The 26,912-nt window shown below is 44.5% G+C and overlaps 1 protein-coding gene and 1 long non-coding RNA gene across 4 annotated transcripts; one reads left to right on the top strand and one right to left on the bottom strand.

Annotated features, from left to right (window-relative positions):
• Positions 1 to 957: 957 nt before the first annotated feature.
• Positions 958 to 25,886, top strand: SLC19A2 (solute carrier family 19 member 2). Of its 3 annotated transcripts, none has more exons than XM_064410079.1 (7): positions 958 to 1,249; positions 1,395 to 2,000; positions 5,035 to 5,266; positions 8,452 to 8,644; positions 9,518 to 9,659; positions 9,896 to 10,064; positions 19,272 to 19,451. In XM_064410079.1, exons 1-6 carry the CDS (start codon positions 1,067 to 1,069, stop codon positions 10,019 to 10,021), a joined length of 1,482 nt encoding a protein of 493 aa, XP_064266149.1. In that variant the 5' UTR covers positions 958 to 1,066; the 3' UTR covers positions 10,022 to 10,064; positions 19,272 to 19,451. The 3 variants fall into 3 exon arrangements, with proteins under 3 accessions (XP_064266149.1, XP_064266150.1, XP_064266151.1); XM_064410080.1 differs by lacking the exon at positions 19,272 to 19,451 and adding an exon at positions 12,184 to 12,368; XM_064410081.1 differs by lacking the exons at positions 958 to 1,249; positions 1,395 to 2,000; positions 5,035 to 5,266; ... (1 more) ...; positions 9,518 to 9,659; positions 9,896 to 10,064 and adding exons at positions 16,200 to 16,340; positions 21,331 to 22,215; positions 24,216 to 24,362; positions 24,984 to 25,138; positions 25,711 to 25,886 and having other exon boundaries at positions 19,272 to 19,450.
• Positions 1,590 to 16,043, bottom strand: LOC135294596 (uncharacterized). Its single transcript, XR_010356682.1, has 2 exons — positions 13,202 to 16,043; positions 1,590 to 5,726 (listed from the first exon to the last, which is right to left on the bottom strand). It is a non-coding gene; the product is annotated as an uncharacterized LOC135294596 (long non-coding RNA).
• Positions 25,887 to 26,912: the final 1,026 nt, after the last annotated feature.

Below are 26,912 nucleotides of genomic sequence, written 5' to 3'. Positions count from 1 at the left end.
TCTACACCCAGAAGATAGTGAGAAAGCAGCAAACCAGTGATGCTCAATGATCAAGACCAAAATATTTAGCTGTGTTCTACAGACAGCTGAGTAATCTTATGGCCCAAATCCTCTTTGTAGTTATGTTTACTAAGGCATGATTATGGTGATTACAGTAATAAAATAGTAATAAAAATATAATATTAATATATAGTAAAATTCTGCACTAGAATGAATCTGTTGTGGGGCTGAGAAAACTTTTCTTTTCCACCCAACTCTGTATATCCAGATGCCTAGGAGGCAGGATATGCAATTGCACAGGTGGGAGGCCTGACCCCTAGTCTGAATTGTCTCTGGCAACAGCCAGTTTGGAGAACAAACTGTAGGTATAAAGTAGGAAGCCCTCGGAGTGATAGCAATGTCATGGAGATCAAGGGAGTGGCACAAAGGGAAAGGCAAATCAAGTTAGGTGGAAGGGAATACATTGAAGAGAAAACCAGCAAATAGTTCAGAGGATTGGCTAAGCTCTAGGAACAGTAGTACTTGGCAAAACTTTAGATAATGAATGTAGTAGTTTTATTTTCCCCACTTATCTAATATTTCTTCTGGATGGACAAGGTGGTGCTTTATTAAACCATAGAAGTGATTAAAGCTCCTATCTCGCGAAAGAGAAGAAAGCGGCAGGGGGCAGCGGCCGCACGCGTCCGGGGCAGGAAGGCTCGAGCAAGCAGGGCACAGCTGGCAGGATCCCTGTGGGAGCAGGTCCCTCAGGAAGGCGCGCGCCCGCCCCGCAGGAACGGCGGCGCGAGGAACTCCGGGCGGGCGGCCCGCGGGACCCGCTCCTGCCCCGCCCCTCCCGCGCGCGCGGCTGCTGGCCCCGCCCACTGGGCGGCCTGCCCAATCCGAGTGCGGCGTGTGGCCCCGCCCCCCGCGCGCCGGCCAATGAGCGTGGGGCGCAGGGCCGCGGGCCGGAGTCCCGTCTCGGGAGGTGACCGGGACGCGCCCGCCACCGGCGCCTGCGGCCCCGGGAGCGCCTCTGCCCCGGAGCGCCCTCGGCCCGGCCCGGCCCGGCCCGGCCCGGCCCGGCATGGCGGACTCGCACGGGAGGCGGCCGTCGCGGCGCTCCTCCCGGGCTGCCAGCGGCAGCGCCTGCGGCTGGGCGCTGCCCACGGCGCTGCTCTGCGCCTACGGCTTCTTCTGCAGCGTGCGGCCGTCGGAGCCCTTCCTCACTCGATACTTGTTGGGGCACAAGAACCTTTCCGAGACCCAGGTACCGCGTCCTTCCGGGTGCCTTCCTCCCTCCCAAGCTCCCCCCCGCCTCTCCGCGGAGTGTGTGTTTGTCTGTGTCTGTGTGTCTGTGCTTTGTTCGCAGCACGGGAGTGCCGGCGGTTACCGCCGTCTTTTCCTTCCCGCAGGTGTTCAACGAGATTTACCCGGTGTGGACTTACTCCTACCTGGCGCTGCTCTTCCCCGTGTTCCTGGCCACGGACTACCTGCGGTACAAACCTGTGGTCCTGCTGCAGGGCCTGAGCCTCATCGTCACCTGGTTCATGCTGCTGTACGCCCAGGGGCTGTGGGCTTTCCAGTTCCTTGAGTTCTTCTACGGGATGGGGACTGCCACCGACATCGCCTATTATTCCTACATCTACAGTGTCGTCGATATCAACCTGTACCAGCAGGTCACCAGCTACTGCCGAAGTGCCACCCTGGTGGGCTACACAGTGGGCTCGGTGTCTGGGCAGGTCCTTGTGTCAGTGGCGGGATGGTCCCTCTTCAGCTTGAACGTTGTTTCCTTAACCAGCATATCCATTGCCTTTGCCACGGCGTGGTTCCTGCCCATGCCACAAAAAAGCCTTTTCTTTCACCACCTCTCAAGTCAGCGGCTTAGTTGTGAAATGAAGGTCATGGACTGTAAAAATGGAGCAGCTGTCCAAGATCATCCCGATGTGCAGAGGGCACCTGGCTGGGAGGATGAGACAAAAGTTCCCTTAAATGGGGAGGGTCATTCAGCAGAGAAACAGGTGAGTTGTGCCCTGAGTTTACATGAGTAGAAGATGCCATAGTATGGTGTGGTTGTCATACATGCGGTACATATACATACCTAGCAGTAGAGGTGTAATATCTAACAGCAGGAAAGCTTCCCTTTACATATCCCTCTTATTTGTGGCACAGGGAGAATTATTACTGGTATCCGTTTGCTGTTTGAGCATGGTAGGCTGCTCCTTAGTTTTTGTGAAATTGCTCTTCATGTCTCACCAAGGCTGCAGTCTGAATGCTCTGGGCATCAAATTGCCATCCCGTGATACAATGCAGGGGACATCTCTGGGACACTAAACATTGAGCATATGTCCAAACTCTGTGTGTGCTTCTGGATGCACCCAGTGATTTGCAGAGAAGAGGCGATTCTTCTTGTACTCAGATTTTGGCATTGTTACTCCAACTGTTGCGTGAGTTGTGCTGCAATATGCTGTGTAATAATTGGGGTTTATCGTATGATCCTGGAAGGAAGCTGCTCTGGGAAGGAAACTGCAGTAGTTCTTGGGGGCACTTGGAAGCAGACATTGATTAGTAATAGAAGGACAGAATGTGGAGAAATTGCAGGAAGCACATCTACATGATATCAGCTTAATGCAACCCCTGAGAATGCCAAGGTAGTCCCCTGACTTGTGGCTTTTGTGGGCTGTGTAACTTGGCAAAGCCATTTGTATGGAAACAAGTGCAGGGACCCTTCCTTGCTTGGTGGAGGGACACGCTGAGACCCACCATGGGTGAACAGCCTCCAGTTTTGGGGTCCAGTCTGAGTGTGTAGTTGTCTGCTGGGCAGGTCCCTGCTGGCCACACTGCTCCAGGAAATGCAAATATATGGAGATTCCTGGCAGGGGGATTTGAGGCCCTGGGGAGAGGCCAGCCTTGCTCCTCAGACAGAAGGAGGCCGTGCTCCTGAGGACAAGCCAGAAGGTAAGTGCAGCTGCTGGGTTAGTCAGCAGTGGGTATTTCTTAGAAAGTAAGCCACAGTTAGCTGGCTTGGGGGAGGCAGCATCCATGGCTGCTTTCTGCTTCTCCAGCTATAGCTGGGAATTAAGTGTATTAACATTCCAGAGACTTAATCCTGCCCCCTCCAGCACAATCTTGTGTGACCAAGGATATTTTTACCCAAGCTATGCTTGCATGTTGAAGGGTATTTGTTAAGACGAATTCTGTGCCGTAAACATATAACTTATCCATCCCTTTTGTTTACCTTGCTCCTCTCCTGTGAGAGTACATGTAGTACCAAAGTAGTGGAGAAAAGTTTAGAAAAGGAGGGAGTACACCTGCCTAACTCCCCTGAGGTCACTTACACCAGGTGCTAAAGTCTGAGAAGCACTGGAGTGTGATGATTGTCGTTCTTGCTGAGCTAATAGCATATTTCGCAAACATGGATGGCTGTAGGAATAACTGTACTGAAGAGGCACTGCCAGGACAGGGCAGGTGTGCCTTTCTGTCTTACCAGACACTCACTTGGGGCTGAGCAGTCAAATCAGTTTTTGCATTGTGTGTGACCATTCCCTTCTCTTGTTTTCCTGTGCCTTAACTTGTGCTTTGTGTAAAATCGTCTGTGTGGGACTTATGTGTAAAGTCACATTGCCACAAGCTCCCTTCTTCCCAAGTTGTTCTGTTGTGTTTTGGAGGAATGGTATCCACGTGCAGAGCAAGAGGTATGCAAGGTACCTGTGGGACTGTGTGGTGCTTAATAAAGATGCTTAGAAATCAGTGGCAATTGAAGGGGTGGAAGAAAGGAAGTTCAGGACAGGTTTCAAGCTGTGGTCTTTTGGGGTTTTAGTGGAAACCTTTTGAAATTAGTTTTATTGCTCATGAAAAATAGTCTTGCTCAGGAACACACTGCATGATTCCCCCAGGGAGAAGGCATAATGTCAAGTGCTCAGTTGCTGCTGCTTTCTGGAAACCACTCTGAAACTGGGCATGTGACAGCACAATGTGCAATAGCTCAGTCCTGTGACAATGCTGTGTGTTTTCCTGCAGGGAATCCAAGTTCACAGGGGCCTGAGGTGCTGGGTGGGCCTTGGGGCTCTGCCCAGTCTCACATTAAGTAACTACCCTTCCTACTCAGACTAGAAGGGTCGTGCCCTACAGAGTCTACACTATGTCTGTACATGTGTGTATGCAGCAAATGTAACCAAGAGCTTTTGTCTACAAAGTAAAGACATGCTCTTTTCCTCTGCTGCTATTGACATAAAGTGGTAAAGAACAGGACTGTAACAAACTGTATGTAAAAACCAATTTTGATTACTGTCATCCTCTGTTGCTAGAAATTATCTATTTTCAATTATTTTTAAGGGTCTGCCCCTTTGCATGCTCTTTCTAGAAAGATTCAGAGTGGAAAGCTTCATTTTTTATCTCCTGCCATATGTCAGGGCACTTGTATGTGCAGGTCCTGCCATTTGCAATAGCAGTGTTTGGTGGAAGTAGTTTCCCTTTAGATTCCCAGGTAACATCTCTCACCTTCTTGAAGCGCTGGTGAGCTTTAACAGGGGTAGAGTGTGTGGTAATGCAATAGCTTCTTTGAGTATTTATGAACTCCCAATGCCTTCTCTAAAGAAAATCAACTTATTTGGGGACAGATATAGTGCTACAAAATTTGGTTGAATTTCAATCAGGACTTAAAAGTCTTAGTGACACTTTTTGTCTTTATGATGTAAAAGACTGGCTTCTGATCCTGTCTTGTCTAAGTGGATATTGTGTCCTGTTCTCTGGTGTGTCTTCTGTGGTATCCTTCAGTTGCTCACATAACATGTGGCAGTCCCTGCTGTCTGCTGGGGAGAGCCACAGATGGGGAGGTGCTTGGGACTGAACCCTTCCTCTGCGTGTAAGGGTACGGCCCTGTTTGGCACAGACAGTGGGATGGGAAAGCTTTTTATTCATTACTCTGTGGGGGTTTGTGTCCAAGAGTGGTGTTGTCACTCACCAGTGATCAGACCACCTGAAAGGGGCAATTTTGTGAAGCAGTGTGAAGTGTTCATAAAAAAAGACTTAACATTTCTCTCCTTCCTTCTCCAGTCTACGCAGAAGCAGAAAGTAGACATCGCAAAGGTGCTCAAAGACCTCTGGCAGGACTTCCTGCAGTGCTACTCCTCTAGGACTATGCTGTGCTGGTCTGTGTGGTGGGCACTGTCCACCTGTGGCTACTTTCAGGTCATCAACTACGCTCAGGGCCTGTGGGAGATGGTGCTGCCTTCTCACAGCGCGGACATCTACAATGGTGCTGTGGAGGCAGCCTCGACACTCCTGGGTAAGCTTCCAGCTTAGCTCCTCCTCTGCTGTGAGAAATGTCTTGTCTCCTTCAAGGTCACTAGAACATGATTTGGAAGTGCCGTGCATTTCACCAAGCATGCAGGATAGGTAAACCCTGGCATTTGGGGTGAGTCTTCCCTGACACGCACAGGTAGGGTGCTCAGTGTGAGTTAGTTGTTGAAGCAGCCCTGATTCTTGTAATCCAGTAGGTGTTTAGAGGAACCTCCCAAGGCAATCTTCATTCTCAAATACTTGGCACAAGGCTCCAGGCATGTGGCTGACTGTGTGCTCTGGGCTGTTCACCATGGCAGCCAAGTGGGGCTATGTTTGTTTTAGCCACTCAGAGTCAGACATGGGGTCCTGTGCATTTGGTTTTACATAGCCTTGGAGAGGTTTTCTAGATATTGCTGCAGCATGTCTCTTTTCTTTGATATTCCATCATCTGCTGTGGACATCACCTACTCGGGGGAAAAAGAAACCAAGGTACACAAATTATTAGTGCTTCCTTGGGTGTGCTCAGCCCCTTCTTGAAGTTCAGTAGGAAGCTGTGGCTGGTTTATAGTTTCAGAAGTTGGTGCACAACGCATTGCTAGTTGGGTTTGAAACTGTTGGCAACTTGATGACTTTGTCTATTCAGTCCTTGGTGTGCTAAACCTGCCCTTAAGTAGCTTGCTGTTGTACACTGTTTCTCCACTCTAGCATGAGCCTGTGGCTCTTACTTCTTGTTTGGATTTGCTTCCTCTACCATCCTACCTTTGTCCCAGTCGGGGAAGAATTGATATCAAGGAAAAGAAGACCCATAATGTGGCCTAATAGCAGCACAATTTAAAACATTTTAAGAAAGGGGAGAAGGGTATTTTTCAAACCTTATAATGAACACCTTTGATAACAAGGTCCTTTTTAAAAAGGCCTGTGAACAATGGACCTAAACTCTTGTGAGACTGAAGTTTTTAGTTTCCCATTTTGACTTTTTTTTCCTCAAGTATTTTTATAAATTGTTGAATCATTTTGGGTGATGTTTTCAGGCAAATTAGCCTGAACTGCTCAAAAGACAGAATCCTTCCAGCTGATAGAGATTAATTGATTGAAAGAAGCAAAGTTTAATGAATTAATAGTCACAACTAAAAGCTTGAAGTGTGTGACAGGACTGGACACTCATTAAGAATGAGCATGCAGTGACCTGACTTCCTAGGCACTAGTGCAAATGCTCTAACTTCTGATTTACAGTTTGAACTTATTAATGAGCTCTTTATTTATCTCTGATGTCATGTCAAGATTGTATTTTAGCACAAAATCTTTGCTCTGGGCCAGACAAGCCAGGTGTTCTTTGGTAAAGTTAAGCTCTTTGTTCTCTTCCTTAATTCTGCAAGAACACAATGTGCCTATCTTTGCACCAAATCTGCCTTTTGAAGGTGGATAATCTGAATTGCACTCAACTTTATTCAGTGAGGCATCAGACTTACAGAAGAACATGCTGTTGGCTCTTCTCCGTGTATCAGAAATCTCTCCTGCTGTGTCCCACATCTGATTTGCCATTTTCATTGCTCTTGGTCATTCTGTGCTCAGTTATGAGCAATGTTTGGCAACCTTTACATAAGATGCTATTGCCGTCCCTGCCCTGCAGAAGGGTTTAAGTTGGCATGGTGACTCGTAGCTGTCGGCTCCCTGTCCTGGGAAAGAGAATTAGTACTTCTTCTAGGGAGATCAGCTGACTATTAGGTTGCATCCCTGCACCTTCTTCGGAATGTGGCAATCCTTTATCAGGTTGGGTTGTGAAACCACTGAGCAGTTGAATGTGTCTCATTGAAGGACAGAGACTGAATATCTTAATTGGGTGTCAGGCTGATACAACACTGGCACATAGGAAGATTACCATTTCGTGAATTGACATGAGATCCTCATGTCTGTTCTCAAATTTCAGAATTGCTGAGACAGTAGGAAGAATGCTCTAAGACTGAGCTTCTTTTTGCATTTCAGAGTTTTGCTACTGGAGGAGCCAGACTTTCAAAGAACAAGATGTTAGTCAGATTTTAATGGGGGAAAAGAAATCCTTTCCATTGGCATAGTGCCCTTCTTCACCAGTCTGCAAGACTGATGTAAGGTCTGACAGGATTGAAGGCTTAGGCAAACTGGTGGTGCATGAGGAGTCTTGGTGTGCTTGAAGGTTTTCTAAGACAGCATGTCAGCTAAGGGGTACAAAGAACTTAGTGCACTGCAGCACTTTTGTGCAGTGGCCTACTGCTGAACACAATCCTGTTTTTCAGAGATGTCCTGTAAACCTCCCTTTGTCAGTATGCAGTTTGTCTGGTTTGCTGTGTACAGCCATTATGCTGTTGGTTGCTATTTGGCTTATTTGCAGAACAAGGCCTACTTGGAATGAGAATTTTCTATTAATGAATATGTATTTAGACTTCTCAGTAGTTGCAACTATGATAGTGCATGAAACACACCTTGTCTGCTCATTGAATTGCATGAAATACCACCTGCTTTCCCATCCTAAGATTTGTCTTTTATCCCCATCCCCCCTTCACAAAATCCAGCCAGTTACAAACCTGTCTGGTTTGTAAAGGATTGTTCTTGCACAATCGATAGTTCATGATTACAACCTGTGATTAGGCTGCATCCCAGGAGATGTGGATTTGGACTCCTTGTCTTACTTGATCTTACAGCCCAGTATGTAGATGATAGTAAATGTAGGTTTTTCTGCTTCCTAGGAGAGAGCCCTAACAGCTGTGCATTAAAGTGAGTAGTGCCTTTGTCCCTCCTACCCTCTGCTAAAGCACCACTAAATAATTAGATGAGTGCTTTTGAGAGCCAGGGTTTGCATTTCTCAACAGAAATTGCCTAATTATTGACAACACTTCCACAGTCATGCACAGAGGAGTGAGTGGCAGTGGTCTGAGGCCTGGAGCTGTCATCCTTCTGGAGTAAGAGAGGAGACTTTAGAGGCAGTCAGCATTGACCTATGTATATTTTTTTTCCTGTTTCTGTAAAAGTAAATAGGAGTTTACAGCAGCGTTCTAGGTGAGGGAGGGGTCAGGAAAGATAGCTGCTGAGGTGTTCCCATTTGTGCCCTCCACTTCATTCATGTTTGGCTGTTAGGGGCTGTAGAGCTCCCAATGCACCATCTCCAAATTGCTCCAACTGTAATTACTAAGATTTATGCTTTCCTTCCCCTCACAGGAGCTGTTGCAGTCGTTGTTGTGGGTCACATAAAAACATCCTGGGCAAAGTGGGGTGAAGTGGCACTTGCCCTGTTCTCCTTTCTTATTGCTGCTGCTGTGTATGTCATGGACACTGTTCGTAACATCTGGGTGTGCTATGCATCCTATGTCATCTTCAGAATCATCTACATGATGCTAATCACAATAGCAACGTGAGTATCTCTGTAACGTAAACTGCTCTCAAGGTTACAGCTGGTGTGAAAGCAGTGCCCTTCCTGTAACAAGAGTCTGTTGCACGGGTTTGTGTTGTGATTCAGGTTGGAAACTGAGGCATGGATATATTTGGCTGGCAGTGTGCCCAAGCTTGAAAGTCTTGTGGCACTGAAGTGACTACTTCTAAATATTGGATAGGGCTGATTGCTAGGGGGTTGTTTTTCATAAACATGGCTGGAGTGAAGTGTTAACAGATGAGGAAAGGACAGTGCTTTGCCTGAATTGAAGCATAAACTTACCCTAACCTGTAGGAAAACTACTTCAATGTTATTTGTCACTTTGGGGAGTAAAACATAGCTGGTTTTGAAGCACAAAATAACTCCAAGACAGCTCAAGCACAAGAAGGGGGGGTGATGCTCAAACTGGCAACAGCAAAGGGAGTTCTGGTTAGAAGGATGCAAAAGGTTATGGGCCACACAGCAACAGACTGAAGCTTTGAGATTGCCAGCTGCTCTCTGGGGTCAGACTGCATTGCATCTTCTCAGTTGACAAGATCCTTTACATCAGACAGCAGGGCTGCTTCAGTGACACTGAAATCCACAGAGCTCCCTTAGTGGTGGGTTGTGTTGTTTTTTTGCTTTAAAAAAAAGGGGTTGCCTGTGTCTGTGGGTGTCTTCTAGCTTCCAAGTTAGTCCATTGTGATCCTATTTAGAAAAGGACACTATCTATGCAAGGTAATTTAGCTGTGGAAAATACGAAACCAGTCAATGTAACTTCTCAAGATGCATAGTTGTTCTGTCCAGAAACGTTCCTGCCATTCATGCATTCCTCTGCTCTTTCCCTTATGTTTCTGGTCGTCCCTTTCTTTCCAGGTTCCAGATTGCTACAAATCTCAGTGTGGAGCGGTATGCCCTGGTGTTTGGGGTCAATACTTTCATTGCCTTAGCACTTCAGACTCTCCTCACTGTGATTGTTGTGGATGCCAGTGGGCTTGGCTTGGATATCTTCACCCAGGTACGATAGATGCTCTTATGTTTATCGATGGGAAGTGGGGAAAGCAGGAAGATAAACCAAGCTGTAAAGCTGCTCAGCTACCTGTTTCTGGGTCAAGGATTTGACAGAGAAATAACCACTGAATCCTGATATTTTAGAAGTGGAAGGGAACTAATTTATTTTATTAACATTCCTATTAATCTGGAAACTGCTTAGTTTAACCACTTCTTTTTATTTTCTTTTCTTCTTTTCTGCAGTTCATGATTTATGCCTCTTACTTTGCGGCCATCTCACTGGTGTTCTTGGTCAGTGGCATCTGCAATATTGTGGGAGCTTACAGAAGACAAGAGCAGGCACAAAGCAGATCTCCTGAAAGCCAGTAGTGCACTAAGCAAAGACTCTTGGTGACTACATATGAAGATATAGGTCTGTTTTTAATCTCTGCCTTTTCTTCCCAAGGCAATCACCTTAATGGTATATGATCCATATTTATACTATATTAGTAGCACATTTTAGAAGGTAAATATATTAGCTCTTACGTAAGTAAGAACAAATATCTTCTTTCTAAAATGCCTTTTGTTCTTCTGTTGCATGTATGGGATGTGCAGCAAAGAACAGTAAGTTTTCTCAGAGAATGAGAACTTTGGGAGATTTTAGTCTAACACTGTCCATCTGCAGACAGTTTTGTGATTGTCTGGTCAACTGCTGCTCTCTGTCATGAGGTGCTGCTACAGGGCAGAAATGAGGGCACACTAAGAGACCTCTGTGGAGAGCCCCAGGCCTAGGATAGGAGGTGGCCTGAGGACTGTGCTCTGCATTGTGGCACTCAGTGAAGCTGCTCTGTGATGCTGGATGCTCTGTTTTGAGGACTGGTACACTTATGTTTCTGAATATGCACATGCTTCCTTGAGGAGCTTGTACTGTTTCTCCTGTTCCTGTATGTCATACCTGCTGCCAGAGGTTTACCTTAGCTGATCATGGTGCTTCCCCTAAAACTTAACTGTGTGCTGGGGCAATTTGTGGCACTTGTGGATGGACTGTCAGCAGCACTACTTGTTCCACAAAGGCCTGTGCCCAGGAAGGACTGTAACTGGAAGGGAAACTTAGAGGGAGTTGAAATAGGCAAAATGCTAATCCAAGATACCCTTGGATAACTTTGTACCTTAGGGCTGCAGGTTCCTATGATTACAGGAATTATTGCCTCACAACCCATGGGTTGGACTGTTTCAGGGGTGGTGTGTGTTAGCATAGCACTGAGAAGGAAGGTAACTCGCAGGATTTTAAGCTGTTCTTTGTGCCCTTAGAGAATTGTGACTCTGTTGATTAAATTGACACCTTCAATTATGGTAGTTAGCAGAATGACTGCCTGAGGCTTTGAAAAATGATTATTTATGGTTTGTCATTTTTCCACTGTTATTTTAAAATGCCTTTTTGCTTCTGGTAGGTGTCTGTCCACTAGTTCTGCCTCTCCTTTCCACATGAGCAGAACAATGAATGTTTAGAGTGGGAAATTTTTTTGTTTTGTCCAGTTTAAACAATCTGGGACTTGCCTCACATCGGTTTTTAAAAACAATTTATTTTTTCCAAATTGCTTCAACAGTGAGAAGGAGTTTTACAGAGTTGTCCTGGGCTTGGGCACCTGGATACTCAGGCAGCATGACCCGCACAACAATAAATGCCTATTTTCTGTGCAGGTTGTGTAAGGTTCTGTGCAGGTTCTGTGCCTGTTTCTCTGCAGGCTGTAGTCAGTTTAAGTGTACAGGAGAGCTAGCAAGGGAGAAGGTGCAATGCAGCCTTTCCCTTTGTGCCTTCTCTGTGTGTTCATTAGAGCTTCTTTCTTCTATCAGCTGAATAAACATCTTTGGTTCATCACCTGCTTTTAGTGCCAGGGAGATTTCAGAGTATTGGGGTTGGGAAGGTATTTTCCTCCTGACTGGGATATTTCCCATCACTTGCTGTGAGCCTCAGCCTTTACTACACAAGGTGCATGATTAATGTTTTTGGCATCTGCTGCCTGGGATCCAGGGAGCCCTTCCAGGCCAGCTGCTCAGGGGAGCCCACTCCCCAGAAACTTTTCTTTCTGCATGCTGCCTCTTCAAACAGCCCACTAAAGAGGGGCTCAGCTGCACTGGCATTTACACATGTAAACTTAACTGCCTTATCCTGAAATCTAAACTTGAAGCTACCCATGTATATATTCCTTTCTCTATGGTTTTTTGTTTTTAAAAAAAAATCTGAAGCCATGAAATGCTATCTGATGAGCTGTCCTGGGACAGGGATAGTCTGTCCTTGGTCTGATGGCAGTTAGAACAAAGCAGGGGGAATGGGTGCACAGCACTCCTGTCAAGTGACCAAAAGGAGCAGCTCAATTTTAATCATACTTTTCATACAGAGATAAAATCTTTGATGGGGAACAGCCCAGTTATTTTAAAAGCAAGTCACAAATTAACGAATGACTTAGAGCAATATCAGTGATTTTTGCACCGAAGCAATGAAACTGTGGCAACTACAATAGAAAGGCTTGTTGCGTTGTGTATGTCTTCAGGCCCACAAGGTATGGAAGCCACACCTAGATGTCATTCAGGTTCTGAGCTCTGCTGTTGCTGTGGTGATGATGATAGGAGCTGTATGCAGAGTTAACAGTCATGCCTAGGAAAATCTGTAACCATGTGGATGTTGTTGGTTTCTAATTAAACAGGTATTTTTGTTAAATAAAAATACTCTGAGCTATCCTGTGTGGAAAATATTTTTTCTCTCTTTTGATTCCCTGCCGATCCATCACACTACTGCTGCAGGTTGTTCTGAGCATCTTTGTAACAAAGAGAAAAACAATTTAGAACAAAACTATTTTTTTGAACAAAAAAGAAGTAAGGCTTCAAGAAGCTGATAGTTGCTGGCTGGCTTGTGTAGGTTTGTATAACTGTGTGAGTGTCTTGTATTGGGGATTCTTAACTGCTGAGCAGTCCAGAAGCACCACTCTAATTTCAGTGCAGACTGGTCTGCAGAGGGAGATCATCACTCACCAGTGCAGGGTAGCCCTGGTGAGGGTGCTCCTGTCTAATTGGGGGTGACAGTACGGGAAAGCAGGTGTAGGGTTGCCATGCAGGAGGACCTTTCTATTTACATTGACCTAATTACAAAATTGACGCCTTAAAGGAAAAATGCTGTAAGCCCCCCATGCTGGCACACCCTGCCTTGGAAGACTCCTGTGCCGTGTTTCTAGAAGATATGGCTTGTACCTCATAGTACAGGCGAGGCTGGAGGGCACAGTGGTTTGTGTGGGTAGTAGCCCAACAAGCCTGTGCACAGCACCAAAAACAAAAGAAAAGGGGTGTTCTGGGGAGGAGAGGGGAAGGGCAGGCTTTCTTACATATGCTTCCTTCAGAGCTTTATTGCTGAATGATTGTTCACATGTCAGGTCTGTTCTGAATTTCATTCATCTGTCTTCCCTGGCTGAATACCGGAGTCAGCTGTGGAGGGGTTACTTTCTTGACAGAGTCAGGGATTAAAATCTCTGCATATGTCAGGAATATAAGTAATAGGACATACAGGTAAAGCATTACCCTTAAGGTGGGTTCAAGTGTTTCTCATCTGGTGCTGGTGAAAGGCTGCTCCCTCTTGCAAGTGAAGCAAGTCCACGTGAATTGTGGCAGTCCTTGCTCCTCCCATCGAATCCTGCCACATCATGGACAGCTGAGAGAGCTGAAAGGGGCACACAGCTGCTGTGAAGGAGCAGAATTTCTGCGCTGGAGATCTAGCACGCAGTGCCGTTTGGTGGAGATGAGATAAACACTACACGCGGCTGGCTGTCTGGGACGCTGGGGCTGTTTCTTTGTTCCAGTTGATGCTGGGGGCTGCTGGAGGTGAGTGTTTCAACTGAATCTCTGTCCTGCACTGGGCTTGCTGTGATGCTGGTAGGATGAGGTGTAGTTCCTGGGATTACTGCTACAGCAAGGGACTGGGTGCTGGGCTTGTTCTGTCCAAAAAGCAAGAAATAGTAAGAGCTGCGAGAGACTGCTGTTTCAGGAGCAGCACCCGCTGCTCTCCCCTGGGCTAGCAGTGGCTGTGAGAGTCCGCCAGGGCAAGGCAGGGTTGCACTCAGCCCCTGGTGTGGCTGTGTGCATGTGTGACATAGCCGACTGCTCTGGCAGTGCTCTCAGGGAAAGGGAAGGTCTCTGTGTGGAAGCGGTTGTGTTTTCTTTATCAGTGTGATTGTAGCTAAGTACTGGGAAGGAAAGAGGGACTTTGGCTATGGAAGGGGCAGGAGACTGGATGCTCTGAACCCTGTTACCAGTGGCTTTTGACAGTATCAACTGTTTCCTACACTATATAAAAAAGGTGTTAAGGTGCTTGTTTAATGTTGCTCTGGAGGTGTTACGCAGCCTTTCTCTGCAAAACGCACTCACTCACTGTCCATGAATCTGTTCCCTGAACAGTGTCTGATGCATTAGTGACAAGGAAAACAGCAGCCAACATGCTGGGGGTCTGTCCTTGGAGCCCTGCACTGCTTTACTGCTGTTTTCGTTGCATTTTTTGTAGCCATGCTCTGCAGCTTCCTCACACGTGAGAACATCTGAAAACCAGCATTTAATGACATATGGGTTAATAATGCATTGATCAATTTTGATTGACTTAAATCATTACGTTATTATTCTCAAACATCACAGCTTGACTTCCCAACAATAGGGTCTAATCCTTGTCTTAATCACACTGATTTGTAATTAGTTGCATAAAGCATCTCTTGTGAATTAAAAGGATAGCACTGGCTTTTAAGATGAATGATGGTCTTATAATAAAAGCAGAGCAGAAAGCCTTGGTATTGTATGCAATTCTCTGTATTTTAGACTGCTATGAACTTGTCAAAATGAAATGTGGAAAATCAGAAATTCAGCACATTGCCTTCAAGGGTGGGACAACTGCGTGCCCTGGGTGAGGTCACTGGTTGAAATTTTGCCAGGTACAACAGGAACTATTGCCAAGCTGGTAACTGAGCACTATCTCTGGTAAGTGTAAGGGAGCCTGCCAGACCACTAGAACCAATGTCAAAACCTGGTTTTCTTTTTCACTGTATGGTCTAAGATGAGCAGAAACCCTGAGGTCATGGAGTCCAGCCTCCTCCTATGGCATGTGGCCTATGATGACAGATGTCTTCAGAGAACTTGTGAACCTCACCTTGAAGGGGTTCAGCTTTTCTGTTCCATGGGACTTTGAGTGAAAGGGTGACCCTACTTGAGTTACTCTGAGAGTTACCAAAGCTCTGACTTTATGGCTGTTTTCTGCTTGTATTTTCTTTCATTAGCATTAACCCTTTAGTACAGGGGAGGTGCTGCCCTCTGAGGTGTATGGCCTTGTAGACAGTCATTCTTCGCTTTGCCAGGCCAGTGTATCCAGATCTTGGGGCCATGACAGTGTGATGGGCACCATGTCAGTGCTGCCAGTGAGAACTCCCTCCCTCACTCTCTCCCTCCTTCCCCCCAGAGGGATCCATGCTACCGCAGCCCCAGCTGGTAGAAGAGCTGAGGAGGGTCATCTCCCAAAATTCAGTGCTGGGAAGCATTTTGTGATGCTGAGTGAACTTTATCACCCTGAATGGCTGCTGACAGCTGCTTGCCCTTGCAGTGAGCTCTGTGGGGAGTCTGGTGGTCACACAACTCTTTGGGGACCTGCTGGCCTCAGGGGCACAGCATCCATTACCAGTGGGGTGTTTGGTTCTCCCTGGTGAGACTGCAACCTGCCACCTCCCTCTAGTTCCACTGAGGAGTCTGATCCTTCTCCCTCTGCCAGCCCTCCTGGCTCCGCAGGTAAATCAGGGTGGGTGGTTTTTTTTTGGTTGTGGTTTTTTTTTTTTTTTTTCCCTCAGAAGGGAATTAATTCAGGGCATTCCTGTTTGGTTGTTTGTTTGGTTGTTTGTTTGTTTGTTTTGGAGGGTTTTTTTGTTTGTTTGGTTTGGTTTGTTTTTTTTTTTCATTTCCGAGTTCAAGGAACAGTGTGTGGTTAACACAGAGACGTGTGCCTCTGGAGATTCAGTGCTGTCTTCTTTAGTGGTGAGACGCTGGAACAGGTTGTCCAGAGAAGCTGTGGATGTCCCAACCCTGGTTGGCATGGGGTTCTGAGCAGCCTGGTCTCGTGGAAGTTGTCCCTTCCTATGGCAAGGGGGTTGGAGCTTCAAGATCCTGTTCCAACCCAAACAGTTCTGTGATTCTGTGTCTAACAAAAGCCCACATTCTGACACTGACACTCTTGGGCTGATCCGATTGCTCATTGCCAGCCGGAGCATGATGAATAATACAACACACAAACCAAGGCTGCTCCCTGAGGAGTGCATAATTTGACAGCAACAAAGAGGGCTTTCGGCTGGACGGGGAGAGCTGTCCTTCTCCTGGTGGGGTGTGTGTGCCCCGCTCCCGTCAGCGCTCTGCTTCCCCAGAGTTTCCAGGCCTTAGGTGGAATTGTGCCACACGGAACAGGGGAGAGGCCGGGAACCCGGCGGGGAGGCCCGTCACCATGGCAACAGAGCGGCGCGGCCCGGCCTGCTCGCGGGCGCCAGGGTCTGCGGGAGGCGGCGTTTGTCCCTCGGGAGCCGCCGTGGCCCTGAGCGGCCCCGCCGCTGCCACGGCAACCGCAACTCCCGGCGGCGGCGGCTCCTCGTCCCCGGCACGGAACGGCGGCGCCTGGCGTGTCCCAGGGGAGCAGGGAATGCTGGTGAGGACGTTCCCCACCCGCCTCGTGGAGCTCGTGTTCGTGGGTCTGCGTGTATGTGTGTGTGTGTTTTAGTGCCGAAGGACAAAGCGACAGAAATCCGTCGCTCTGTCTCGCCTTTTGTTGTGACTCTGCCTGAGTGTAACCGCGTAGAGATGTTACTAAGCGTGCAGAACAAATGGTCACAGCGCACACCCCCCACAGACACATCCCAAGTAGAACAGAAGCAGGTGTAAATGAAGATTTGAGATTTCCTGAATACTTTCGGTCCCTCTTAATGCTGAATCACTTTATTTCATAATATCCAAAATAGAATAGGGGCTGATTCAGGATTTTCTGGTGCCCCCAAGGCACCAGAAGGACATGGCATAAGAAGGACGTGGAACTGTTGGAGCGAGTCCAGAGGAGGCCACAAGGTTGGTAAGAGGACAGGAACACCTTCCCTGTGGAGACAGGCTGGGAAGGTTGGGGCTGTTCAGCCTGGAGAAGAGGAGATTGTGTGGAAACCTCATTACAACCTTCCAGTACCTGAAGGGACCCATAGGGAAGCTGGAGAGGGACTCCTTGTCAGGAACTGCAGAGGCAGGACAAGGTGAAATGAGTGGAGACTTGAAAGAGGGGAAGTCTAGGTTAGATATAAGGAAGAAATTCTTTACTGTGAGGGTGTTGAGACACTGGAACAGATTGACCAGGGAGATGGTGGATGCCCCATCCTGGAAAGTGTCCAAGGACAGGCTGGATGGGGCTTTGAGCAACCTGGTCTAGTGGGAGGTGTTCCTGCCCATGGCAGGGGGAGGTGGGACTAGATGATGTTAAGGTCCATTCCAACCCCTTAACATTCTATGATTCTATGAAACAAGTAATTGAATTGGAAGTTTACTCTTCAGCAATGGCTACTTTATCTTAAAACAGGAAAAGCTGATTTGTATGCTGCTCCCCATTATTACACTTCACCTAAATGAATTAAACAGCATGTTCAATGTGTTTGTATTGAGTGCCACAGACTGATGTGAACATGTTTTTTTAAATGCACAATTCATCTGTGCAGCTTTTGCATCTGCTTATCATTATAATGAAATCACAGAGTAACAGTTGTTTTGTGCTGAATATGCACCAGAGCAAAATAATCTCCATTAAGATCCCAGGTATGTCATCACCCAAACCAAGGATACTTGTTAAGGAAGGGGCATTTCACAGCAAAAATCATTACATGTCATATGAAGTAGTGCAGGAAAAACATGAGTATTATGGAAAGCCAAGGCAACATTCTGAGTGAGGTCTTAAAATTTAAATTCTGAGAAATCTAGTGTGAATGAGTGATTCCAGTGGCAAGTGGTAGCTATAAAGAAGTTAAAAAACTGCCAGGTTTTCTTGAACAACATATGGATCTGAGAAAATTAAGAGCTTTTAAAAGTTTCTGTACAATTTTGCAGCAAAGAATGCCCAGCTTTATTACCATTCTAAAACAAATCTTGACTAAGCTTTGAGGCTTAAAAGAACATTGCTCTTTACCAGCGTGAAATACTGAGTTCTGAGGAGCAGAGCTGGTGTTCCTGAGAATAAGTAACTGAGAACTCAGAGATGCTCATCAGAAAAAAAGCTTGGAAGAATTTAAGCAACATCTGCTGCATGAAAGAGTTTTTACAAAACGTGTAGACAGATTTGAAAGTCCAGGTGCAACCTTTGTTGATTCTCTGGTTCTGTGATTCTTGTCTGGAAGGGCAGGATGGTCACACAGCAAGAGCTGTCTTTCTGTTCTAGGGCCATCCAGAGTTGGAGCTCTCTCTTACACCCCATATTGTCTTGCCACTTCATATCATAGAATGTTAAGGGGTTAGAATGGACCTCATAAAATTGTGACCTTCTTGCCATGGGCAGGGACGCCTTCCACTAGACCAGGTTGCTCAAAGCACCATCCATCCTGGTCTTGAAGGTTTTCAGGAACAGGGCAGCCACAATCTCCCTGGGAAACCTGTTCCAGTGCCTTAGCACCAAAATAGCAAAGAATTTCTTCCTGTTATCTAACCTAAAATTCCCCTCTTTCAATTTGTACCCATTACTCCTTGTTCTGTCACAACAGTAATGATCTTTGGTATATTGAAAATGACACTGATTAATCCTCCTAGAGGCATGTAGAAGTGGCACCTTCCAGCCTACAGCAGATAGTGCAAAAAGAGCAGGAACTTTTGAATAATTGATATTTTCTTCTTCTGTGCTGCTTTTGTAAAAAGTAATCAATTATTGAAGGAATTATGAGGGGCTGAAGCTATAAACAGAGCAGAATCAGGTCTCTAGGCTCGTGAGTGTGTCCACATCTTTAAACTTTTGTGTGTTTGATGCCTTGTACTGAGTGAGCTGAACTGAGGGGCAGCAGGCAGCCTGGAGCACCAGGCCCTGGAATTTAAGCAGTCCTTCAGGAGTTGGTGGCACCTGTGTGTTATGCAGTACAAATATTTTTTAAAAGATTCAGTCATTATAGTGGCTCATCTTCAGTTTTGTCATGAGCATGATTATATCCAGCCTGATTAACAGGTTAATGAGTATTTAAAGTTACAGAGCATTTAAACAAAATAAGATACAAACAAGGTAAGATACAAGCAAGAAGTTTGTAGCACTTCAACCTAACATAAAATAGTGGTCTCTTTGTCCAAGCACAAGGCTAACTGTTAAGAGATCATGAGTTTAACCTCTGTCGAAGACATTAAATCACCTTGATTTGCTATAACTCAAACCTTCTCCCAGTAGCCAGAGCTAGAAAGGCCAAACCATTCATATTTATGAGCCATTGGTGATCCTTAGTCCTGAGGTGCTGTGGCACTGTCTAACATGCTTGTATTAATATTGCTCACAAGTTTGATGTGGGTGTCACAAGAGATATCAGTATTTGTTTGTCACTAGAGTTTGAAAACATTTTATTCCCTCTCCTTTTTGTAGTATTACTCTAATACATCACCAAAATGAGTGAAAAGGAAGCTCAAAGAGATCCTGATCAAAAGGAAGATCAAGCAGATGTGGGTGATTCAACAGAAAATGCAGAATATGAGGATGATTTTGAAAAAGACACTGAATGCCTAACTGATGAAGAAGAAAAACAAAACCTTGGTGAAAAAGAGGTATTTGTTATATTAAATGCTAGTTGTGTTATTTAGAAGACAAAATTGAGTAATATTTGGAATCATAGGCATAAATTCAGTATTGCTTGAAATGTGTAGATGCATTCACTGAAATTTGACAAGGAAGGTTATTTGAAATTATAATGGAAAACATTTCAACAAACTGGTTATTTTGGTTCTAATATGCATAAAGCAGAATATTCAGTGTTCATTGAAAATGTTACTTTTTTTCAAAAGTACTTCTGTACTCCTTTAAGTGTTTGTATAACACTCATTGTGGTTTTATGCTGTCACTAATCACTTTACCAGTTAGTGAAACTTTGTGTGAATGTAAACATGAAGAAAATGAAGAGACTTGTTAGTGCCAAAAAAGCTGTTAGTTACTATTTGACAACCTGGTTTAGAATGCAGATAGTTTGTACTGCTCTTCTCTCTCATTGTTTCTTTCCTCTTTGTTATGGTTTGACCCTGGCACAATGCCAGGGCCCCCATGAAGGGTATATTTCCAAAAGGGTTGCTGTGAGATGTGACCCGGGAACAGAACAAAGCAGGCTCCCATTCGGGGATGGAGGGAAAAAAACCACAGCACTTTATTTATTACAAATCTAAAAAGGAACACATACCAAGCTAAAAATAAAAACCTTCCAGATACCTTCCTCCTCCCCCTCCCTTTTTTTCCACAGATTCACCACCCCTCAAATTATCAACCCTCAAATCCATCAGGGAGAGAGGAGTCTCCCCTTGCCTCATAGGCTTCCCCTGGAAACACAATTAAAACCTCCTGTGCTTCCGTGTCACTCATGGCCCCGCCCAGAGACCATCGGCCCTCGTGACTTCTCCCCCCCCATGTCCAGTGCTCTCACCAGTGGACATGGGCCAGGACTGCTTTTAGGGTTCCCCGTTTAAAGATGCTCCACTCACTTCCAGAAACAGCAGTCTCTCAACTTTGGGACACCAGTCCCCCCCAAATTTCACCCCCTGGGGCCGAGGGGCTTCATGAAGAGTTTCAACTTCGGGACACCAGTCCCCCCCATATTTCACCCCCTGGAGCCGAGGTGATGATGAGCAGAGATCTTCCTCTCCATGGAGACAGAGGGCATCTCACACCTTCCTCAGCTACTTCTGTTCACGCCGCTGCTTCACTCTTGACTCCCTGGTGTTGCCTCCCCTTAAATACAGTCTCTGGGTCACAGGGAATAAACACAGGCCTGTCCATGGCTATACAAGAAAGAGTCCAGCTCAAGGCCACTCCATCATCTCTTCCATTCAGGACTCTTCTCTCCTCTTCCAGCTTTCCTCACGCTTGCCCATTTCATCTCTCATCTCTCTCTCTCACCTCATCCTGATTCAGGAGGATTCAGTATTTGTAAGGTTTCTATTAGTCTAAAAAGGGGTTAAAATTTTCACTTCTGCCTGCCCAAGGACTCCCACAGCTGCTGGGCACCTCTCTCGACTCTGGCCGGCTGAACTGCCAGCACAATTTCTGTCCCTCTCTCCGGGGGGGCTGCCCAGACATCCCAAGTCTGTTCCACCCCTGCATGTTCTCCTCCACCTCTGCACCTTTTGGGGCTCCCGGCCTCCTCCCCATCATGGCCTCCTCCTCCCCCACCCAGACACAGCTGGGCAGGGGAGAGGCCAGACTCTAGCCGGATTCCCAAAGAGGAAGTTCTCTGGGAATCTCCTGCTTTTAACCCCTGTGTGTTCTCAGAGGCATATCCAGATCCTCAGTGGCCACATCACATGCCAATTTTGAATTTGGCCACTGATTGGCCCGACTTAGACTTTTCCAGAAACACATTTCCGGGCCAAACCATGACACTCTTTCTTTGATAACTGTTCTTTGTTGAGAGAAAAGACTAGTTTATTTTAATTTTTTTTAGAATCTTGAAGAAAAGGAAGAGGATGTTGAAGCAAAAATTGTTAAAACTGCAGACAACTTTCAGGAAGACAATGAAGAAATGAAAGAAAATCTAGATCAGCTTTCAGAGGCAGATGTAAATGTGAAAGTGATATACTCTAATGAAAAATATTTGCAATCCGGGTCACATATTGAACAGGAGGACCATGAATCTGATGCTGAGAGAGAAAGCTCTATCCAGGAATCTAGGCTGGAAAATGAGCAGGAACTGGATGAGGGAGACGATGAAGAAATAAAGCGTTATGTCTTGGAAAAGATTGAAGAAGCCAACAAAGAGCTGGAAAATCAGGCTCCTGTGAATGAAAACAGAGAACGGAAATTAAAATTTGAGGATGAAGTGAATCTTCAAGCTCCTCCTCCAAGAGGTGCTGAAGTTGGTAGAACTGACCTTGCAAGAGGAGACGTTTCAGATGGACTGTCTCAGCTGAATATTTCTGACGACAAGGGACAGAAAAACAAATCACTTTCAGAACATGCTGGCTTAGGTAAGGAGAAGACAAATGGTAAATTTCTAGTCAAAAAAGATGAAAAGTTTGAACTCTTAAGTTTATGTGATATTGAAAGTCAGGGCATTTTGGCCCCAATAAGTGTTTCTTTTACAGATACCGAAACCCAACAGACTTCAGAACTCTTCGGTTCTTTGCCTACTACCTTTCAAGCGAAAGAAATGCCTCCATCTGACTCTAAGCAGCAGCCAGATTCTGCTTTGAATGGTGCAAAAGATCTGGGAAAACAGAAGACTGAGTCTGCAAACATACCTGTGAAAAGCTCTACTTACAGTCTTACTCCCAGACAAAAAGAATTAAGGAGGCAGATAGAACTAAGGAAAGAAAGACTGAAGAGAGAGGTAAATAAATAGAGAAAAGTAAATGACAGTGACCATCCTATTCCCCCCCTCCACAAAGACCATGGGCTCGGGGTATTTACACCCTTCTTCCTTGATAAAAGAGGCAGCAATAATAGTTGTAATAACAACATAGTAATAATAGTAATAATATAATGATAATAATAACAACAACAGCAATCATAATAATAACAGTAATTCTCTGGCGTTTATATAGACTCTCTCAAAGCTCCTTTCTCAGAGTGGCATATGACCATGCCTTGCTCAGAGGAGAAATGAAGTATTTATTTAATATATCCTTCTTAAATGGGCCTTCTTCTGTTATAGTTTTCTTACTGTTTTTGCTTCATGACTTTCTCTCTACCTAGGTTCTCTCACAGTCCCACAGTTTATGGAATGTAGCACATGGTGTCATATCTGCACATATTATACTGCAGTGCAGGAAGTTTACATTAACCACAGTAAGGCTGGGGCACATTTGGGTACGCAACAAGTATGGATTGGGCAATTATCATATGGGAGAGTGTTCAGTCATAATATAATATGTACACAGCAGAGCGACTGTAAGAACCATTTTAATTCTTTCTCAGCTCCTCACACAGAAAAAAATATAATAGAGAGTCAGCCTCTGACAGCTGTAATGAGGACTTCAGAAATTTTTTATCAGAGAGTTCAAAAATGGTGATTTTTTTTTCTTCTTTTTGCATTATGATGATACAATTACAAAAAGGTAAATTGCTATGTGTGTTGCTCTATAAAAGGAGCATGAAGCATCTGCCATTTTTCTGCGCCATGATGTACTGATTAAGCTGGCTAAGTAGCTTCCAAGGTTACTTTCTATCTGTGGAAACAGCTCTAGCCTGCTTTATTTGAAAAGGTTGCTGAGGCTCAGCTTAGTAATGAGGGGTATGAAATCTGATGAGCAATTGAAGTGTTTTCTTTGTGCATATAAGACTAGATCTCTTGAAACCATGCTCTATTATTTAATGTAAGAGGTAGGGTAGTGAGTGGAAGGAAGGTTATTTTCCTAACAGTGCGTGCTAAATTTCTTTCTTTGTTGGCTGACTTATGGAAAAGTAAGGATGTGTTACCTTATTTCTTCATTCTGGAATGGAATTCTTCCATTCTGTGATGGATTTTGCAGGCATTAAACATTTCTTGACATTACTAGAATCTTTCTGCTTTATTTTGGTGGAGTTTCTTTCGTTCCAGTAAATTAGAAATGGTAACTTTGGAGGATATAAGGAAGTTGTGTGTAGGTGGGAGGAACATCATCTAATTGCAAGATTAGATTTCTCGAAGTATTGAAATGAGTACGGATTGTAGCTTTTGTGTCAAAGCGAGTAAATCCTGGTAAAAGTGTCCTAATCAGCTTTCTGAAGCATTAATTGAAAATTTTTCTCCTCCTCGTACATACTTATCATTAGCTGAAATGTAATTAATAAGTAAAAGAAACTTTTCTCAATTGTGTAAATATCAGTTCATTTTGTACACTTGAAAAAAGCCTGAAGCTATTAATACTCCTTAAGTAAATATACTGCAACTTCATGTCCGAAAAAGGTTCTTTTTTATAAGATGGTGCCTGCAGTCCATGTGTTGTTAAATATCCATTAGGGTTTAGTGATCCATCAAGCCTGAGAGCTGGATTTATTTTTAAAATATATCAATTTAAAGTGATTCTAAGCTAACCAGAGATATGGGGCAGAGTTTTCACCTGATGATATTTGAATGTCTCTGAGTCGAGAGGTGTCATGGAAATAAAGGTAATCACAAAAAGGATTAGACTAAAAGTGTCTGAATATATCACAAACAGAAGCACTCCAAACAATTTCTTCCTAAATGTTGTATCAGCTGTGATGCAATCTTTGAGTATTCTTGTTTCATCTGTATTTTAGTATGTCTCTCATGCAATTCAAATGGCTTATTTATTGCCTGCAACAGTCTCTGCAGAATAAGATAATTCTCTTAAAAACTGAGTTTATTCAGTTTTCCTTCCACTTAAGGAAGAAGAAAAGAAAAGGGAACTAGAAGAAATGAGGAGACGACAGAGTGAAATGGTTTTTAAAGCTTGGTTACAAAAGAAGAGAGAACAGGTACAACAAGAAAAGCGAATTCGTCGTGCAAAACAGATGGAAGAGCTGAGCATCAAAGTAAGGTCTCCCTAATGTGGAACTGGGATTTGTAGTGCTCTTGTTAAATAGGAAAGCCAAATTCTAAACCTGACTTCTTAGCTAAATGTATGAAGTTTTACAGCAATGGGATATATTCTTGTTACATTGTTTTCAGTGAAGAGGTAGACTTACAGATTTATGATTGATCTAGCAGAGTGGCTTGCAATGTGTAGAAGCAGCACACATGAACTCAGCTATAAATCACAGGGGTTACAGTGATGCTGCCATATACCAGGGGAAAGCCTTGATTGAGCTCTGAGTGAACAAGCAGCCAGAAGACTCTTTGGAGTATGTTCCTTACCATCAGAAGTTGTTACTAAGCATGATCTGATCAAAACCTGGAGATTCAGATGCTGTTCTTCTGCCTTAAAGCAATGGGCTTGAAAAGCTAAATTCAGTACTTTTTTAAACATGGTGCTTTGAATGCTTGCTCATGTATATATTCTATGCCAGATTAGCATATGCTCTAGTGTGTTTATAAAGTATGTTTCATGGAGGGGAGATGCTGGAAGAATACAAAAAAACCCCTATTATAATATGATTATTATAAAGGTTAGTTACCAATAACCCTTGTGTACACATGTCTTTTTTATTAATTAGGAGGTGCACAGGGATCCAGAAGAAGCCTACCAGTCATGGCTTAAAAAAAAGCACCAACAGTATGTGAGAGAAAGACGGATAGAAGTCTTGAGACGCCAAACTGAGGAAGTAGCCTTTTTTCCAAGCCCAGAGGATTGCGACAGAGCTTTTAGAGAGTGAGTAGGGTCATTCCTAAGGGACCACATTTGAAACTTCTGTAGTCTGTCATCTCAAAATTGTATCTATCTTATGGTACATCTTTGATATTGAAGTCCTCATTGTTTTGGAGGGGCTTTTTTCTCCATGAATATGCCCTTTTAAACTTACACCCTAACAAAAATACGTCAGTTCCTTGATGTTGTTTGTTCACTGCTGTGAAATTATTTGTCAGAACCTGAGCTGAAAAGAGTGAATTACTTTTGCTGAAAAAGGGATCTTTTCCTTGTTGCCTGTTCTGGAGCAACCTTGGGTTGATTCAGTCCATGAATAGAGCATAAAGCTAATCCAGTTTAACAAAAGTGGGGAGGTGAAGGTGGGTACAGAAACACGAAAATTGGGGTGGGAAAGTAATGCTTCCTGTGTTTGGGTATGGCTGGCTTTTAGACTGTCTTAGCCATAACACCCAGCTTCACCCTACAAGACATGGTGGGCTCCAGTTAAGTGGGGGGGGCAAATCTCCTTTGAATGGATAATGTAAAACTTGAAATTACAACTGCCAGTACTTCTGGTCCTCTTTCTCTCCCCACAGCTGGCTGAGAAGGAAGAGAGAAGAAAAAGAAGCAGCAGAACTAGCTGCTAAAGAGAGAGCCAGGCAGCTTAGATTAGAAGCCAGAAGAGCAAGACAAATGCGGAACATCCACTATATTTAATTCAGAGCCCAAATCCTTTTGTTTCTCAGATTATTACAGTTGAAAATTTGATGTAGCCACGGAGTTCTTGGTGACAATCTTCTTAATTTTTATGGCTTGAATTTTTGTCCTTTACAGCTACTGACTTTTTGTGGTGTTTTTAAAGCTTTCAAGCAAGTTTAACAGTTACCTTCAGTGACAATGGTTTTACTATCTATTTATTTGTAATTTAGTTGAAAAGCCTGCTTTATTGCATAACTCGGGGATCTTCTTGGTTTAACCAAATCTAAATGAGCGCAAGATGTATATATGATGGTGGCAAATACACATTCCCTTATTTAAAAGGCACTTTATATTCTCCTCCATCGTTGATTCCTGGATGCAGGCTACTGTGTAAAACGTTGAATTTTTGGTGGATTAATATTGCTGTTTGATGCTGCTAGTGATTAAGACTGTGCCAGGTGTTATGTTGTTGGAAAATCATGTTTCTTGTATCACTTCCTATTGATCTGTTGACCAGCTCTAGACTGGAGGACTGTGTTCTTTTAGGTTCCTGGAAAGTGGTGATTTGAATACTAATGTGTAGGTGATCATGCAACAGGTTTTGAAACTTACTTCTGTGAGTCAAATTCAGTAGTTTTCTATTCATGGAATTAAAAGGTTGTGCAAATTATGGCCTTTTTCCAGTAGTAAGGAAGCTACATTCCTTATATAAATGTCAATGTTTATTATAATAAATCTACCAAACGACACCACCTTACCCAGCTAAATTGTGAACTCTTGATAGAGAACATGCCAAAGTCACTCATGAAATCATAAAGTTAGTGAAGGAAGAAGAGCATTCTGTCCAGCTGTATGCCCCAACAGATTTCATGATCCTGGCCTTGCTTTTAAATTTTTCAACATTGACAGTGTTTTCTGGGAGTGTAGTAGATGCAAAGCAGATTTGCTGGTAGCATTTTTCTCGGTTATTTTTGGAGCTACTTAGAGGCACATTGAGAGCACTGGTGTTGGACTGGAGGCTGCTCTGTTGCAGCTTTTGCCAGCACAGAGAGCAAGCACGGACACAAAATGAAAATTTCACAAGCTAATGGGACATGTA

Source organism: Passer domesticus, chromosome 2, assembly GCF_036417665.1.
Source record: "Passer domesticus isolate bPasDom1 chromosome 2, bPasDom1.hap1, whole genome shotgun sequence".
In the NCBI taxonomy this organism is placed as follows: domain Eukaryota; kingdom Metazoa; phylum Chordata; class Aves; order Passeriformes; family Passeridae; genus Passer; species Passer domesticus.
This window is presented reverse-complemented; position numbering and strand designations above follow the sequence as displayed.

What these genes read in the sequence shown, in the direction of transcription:
- SLC19A2 (XM_064410079.1), top strand. Translation starts at nt 1,067, where the DNA reads ATGGCGGACTCGCACGGGAGGCGGCCGTCGCGGCGCTCCTCCCGGGCT. An exon ending in GTCATTCAGCAGAGAAACAG is followed by an intron (nt 2,001 to 5,034) that starts GTGAGTTGTGCC and finishes TTCCTTCTCCAG; the next exon opens with TCTACGCAGAAGCAGAAAGT. An exon ending in ATGCTAATCACAATAGCAAC is followed by an intron (nt 8,645 to 9,517) that starts GTGAGTATCTCT and finishes CTTTCTTTCCAG; the next exon opens with GTTCCAGATTGCTACAAATC.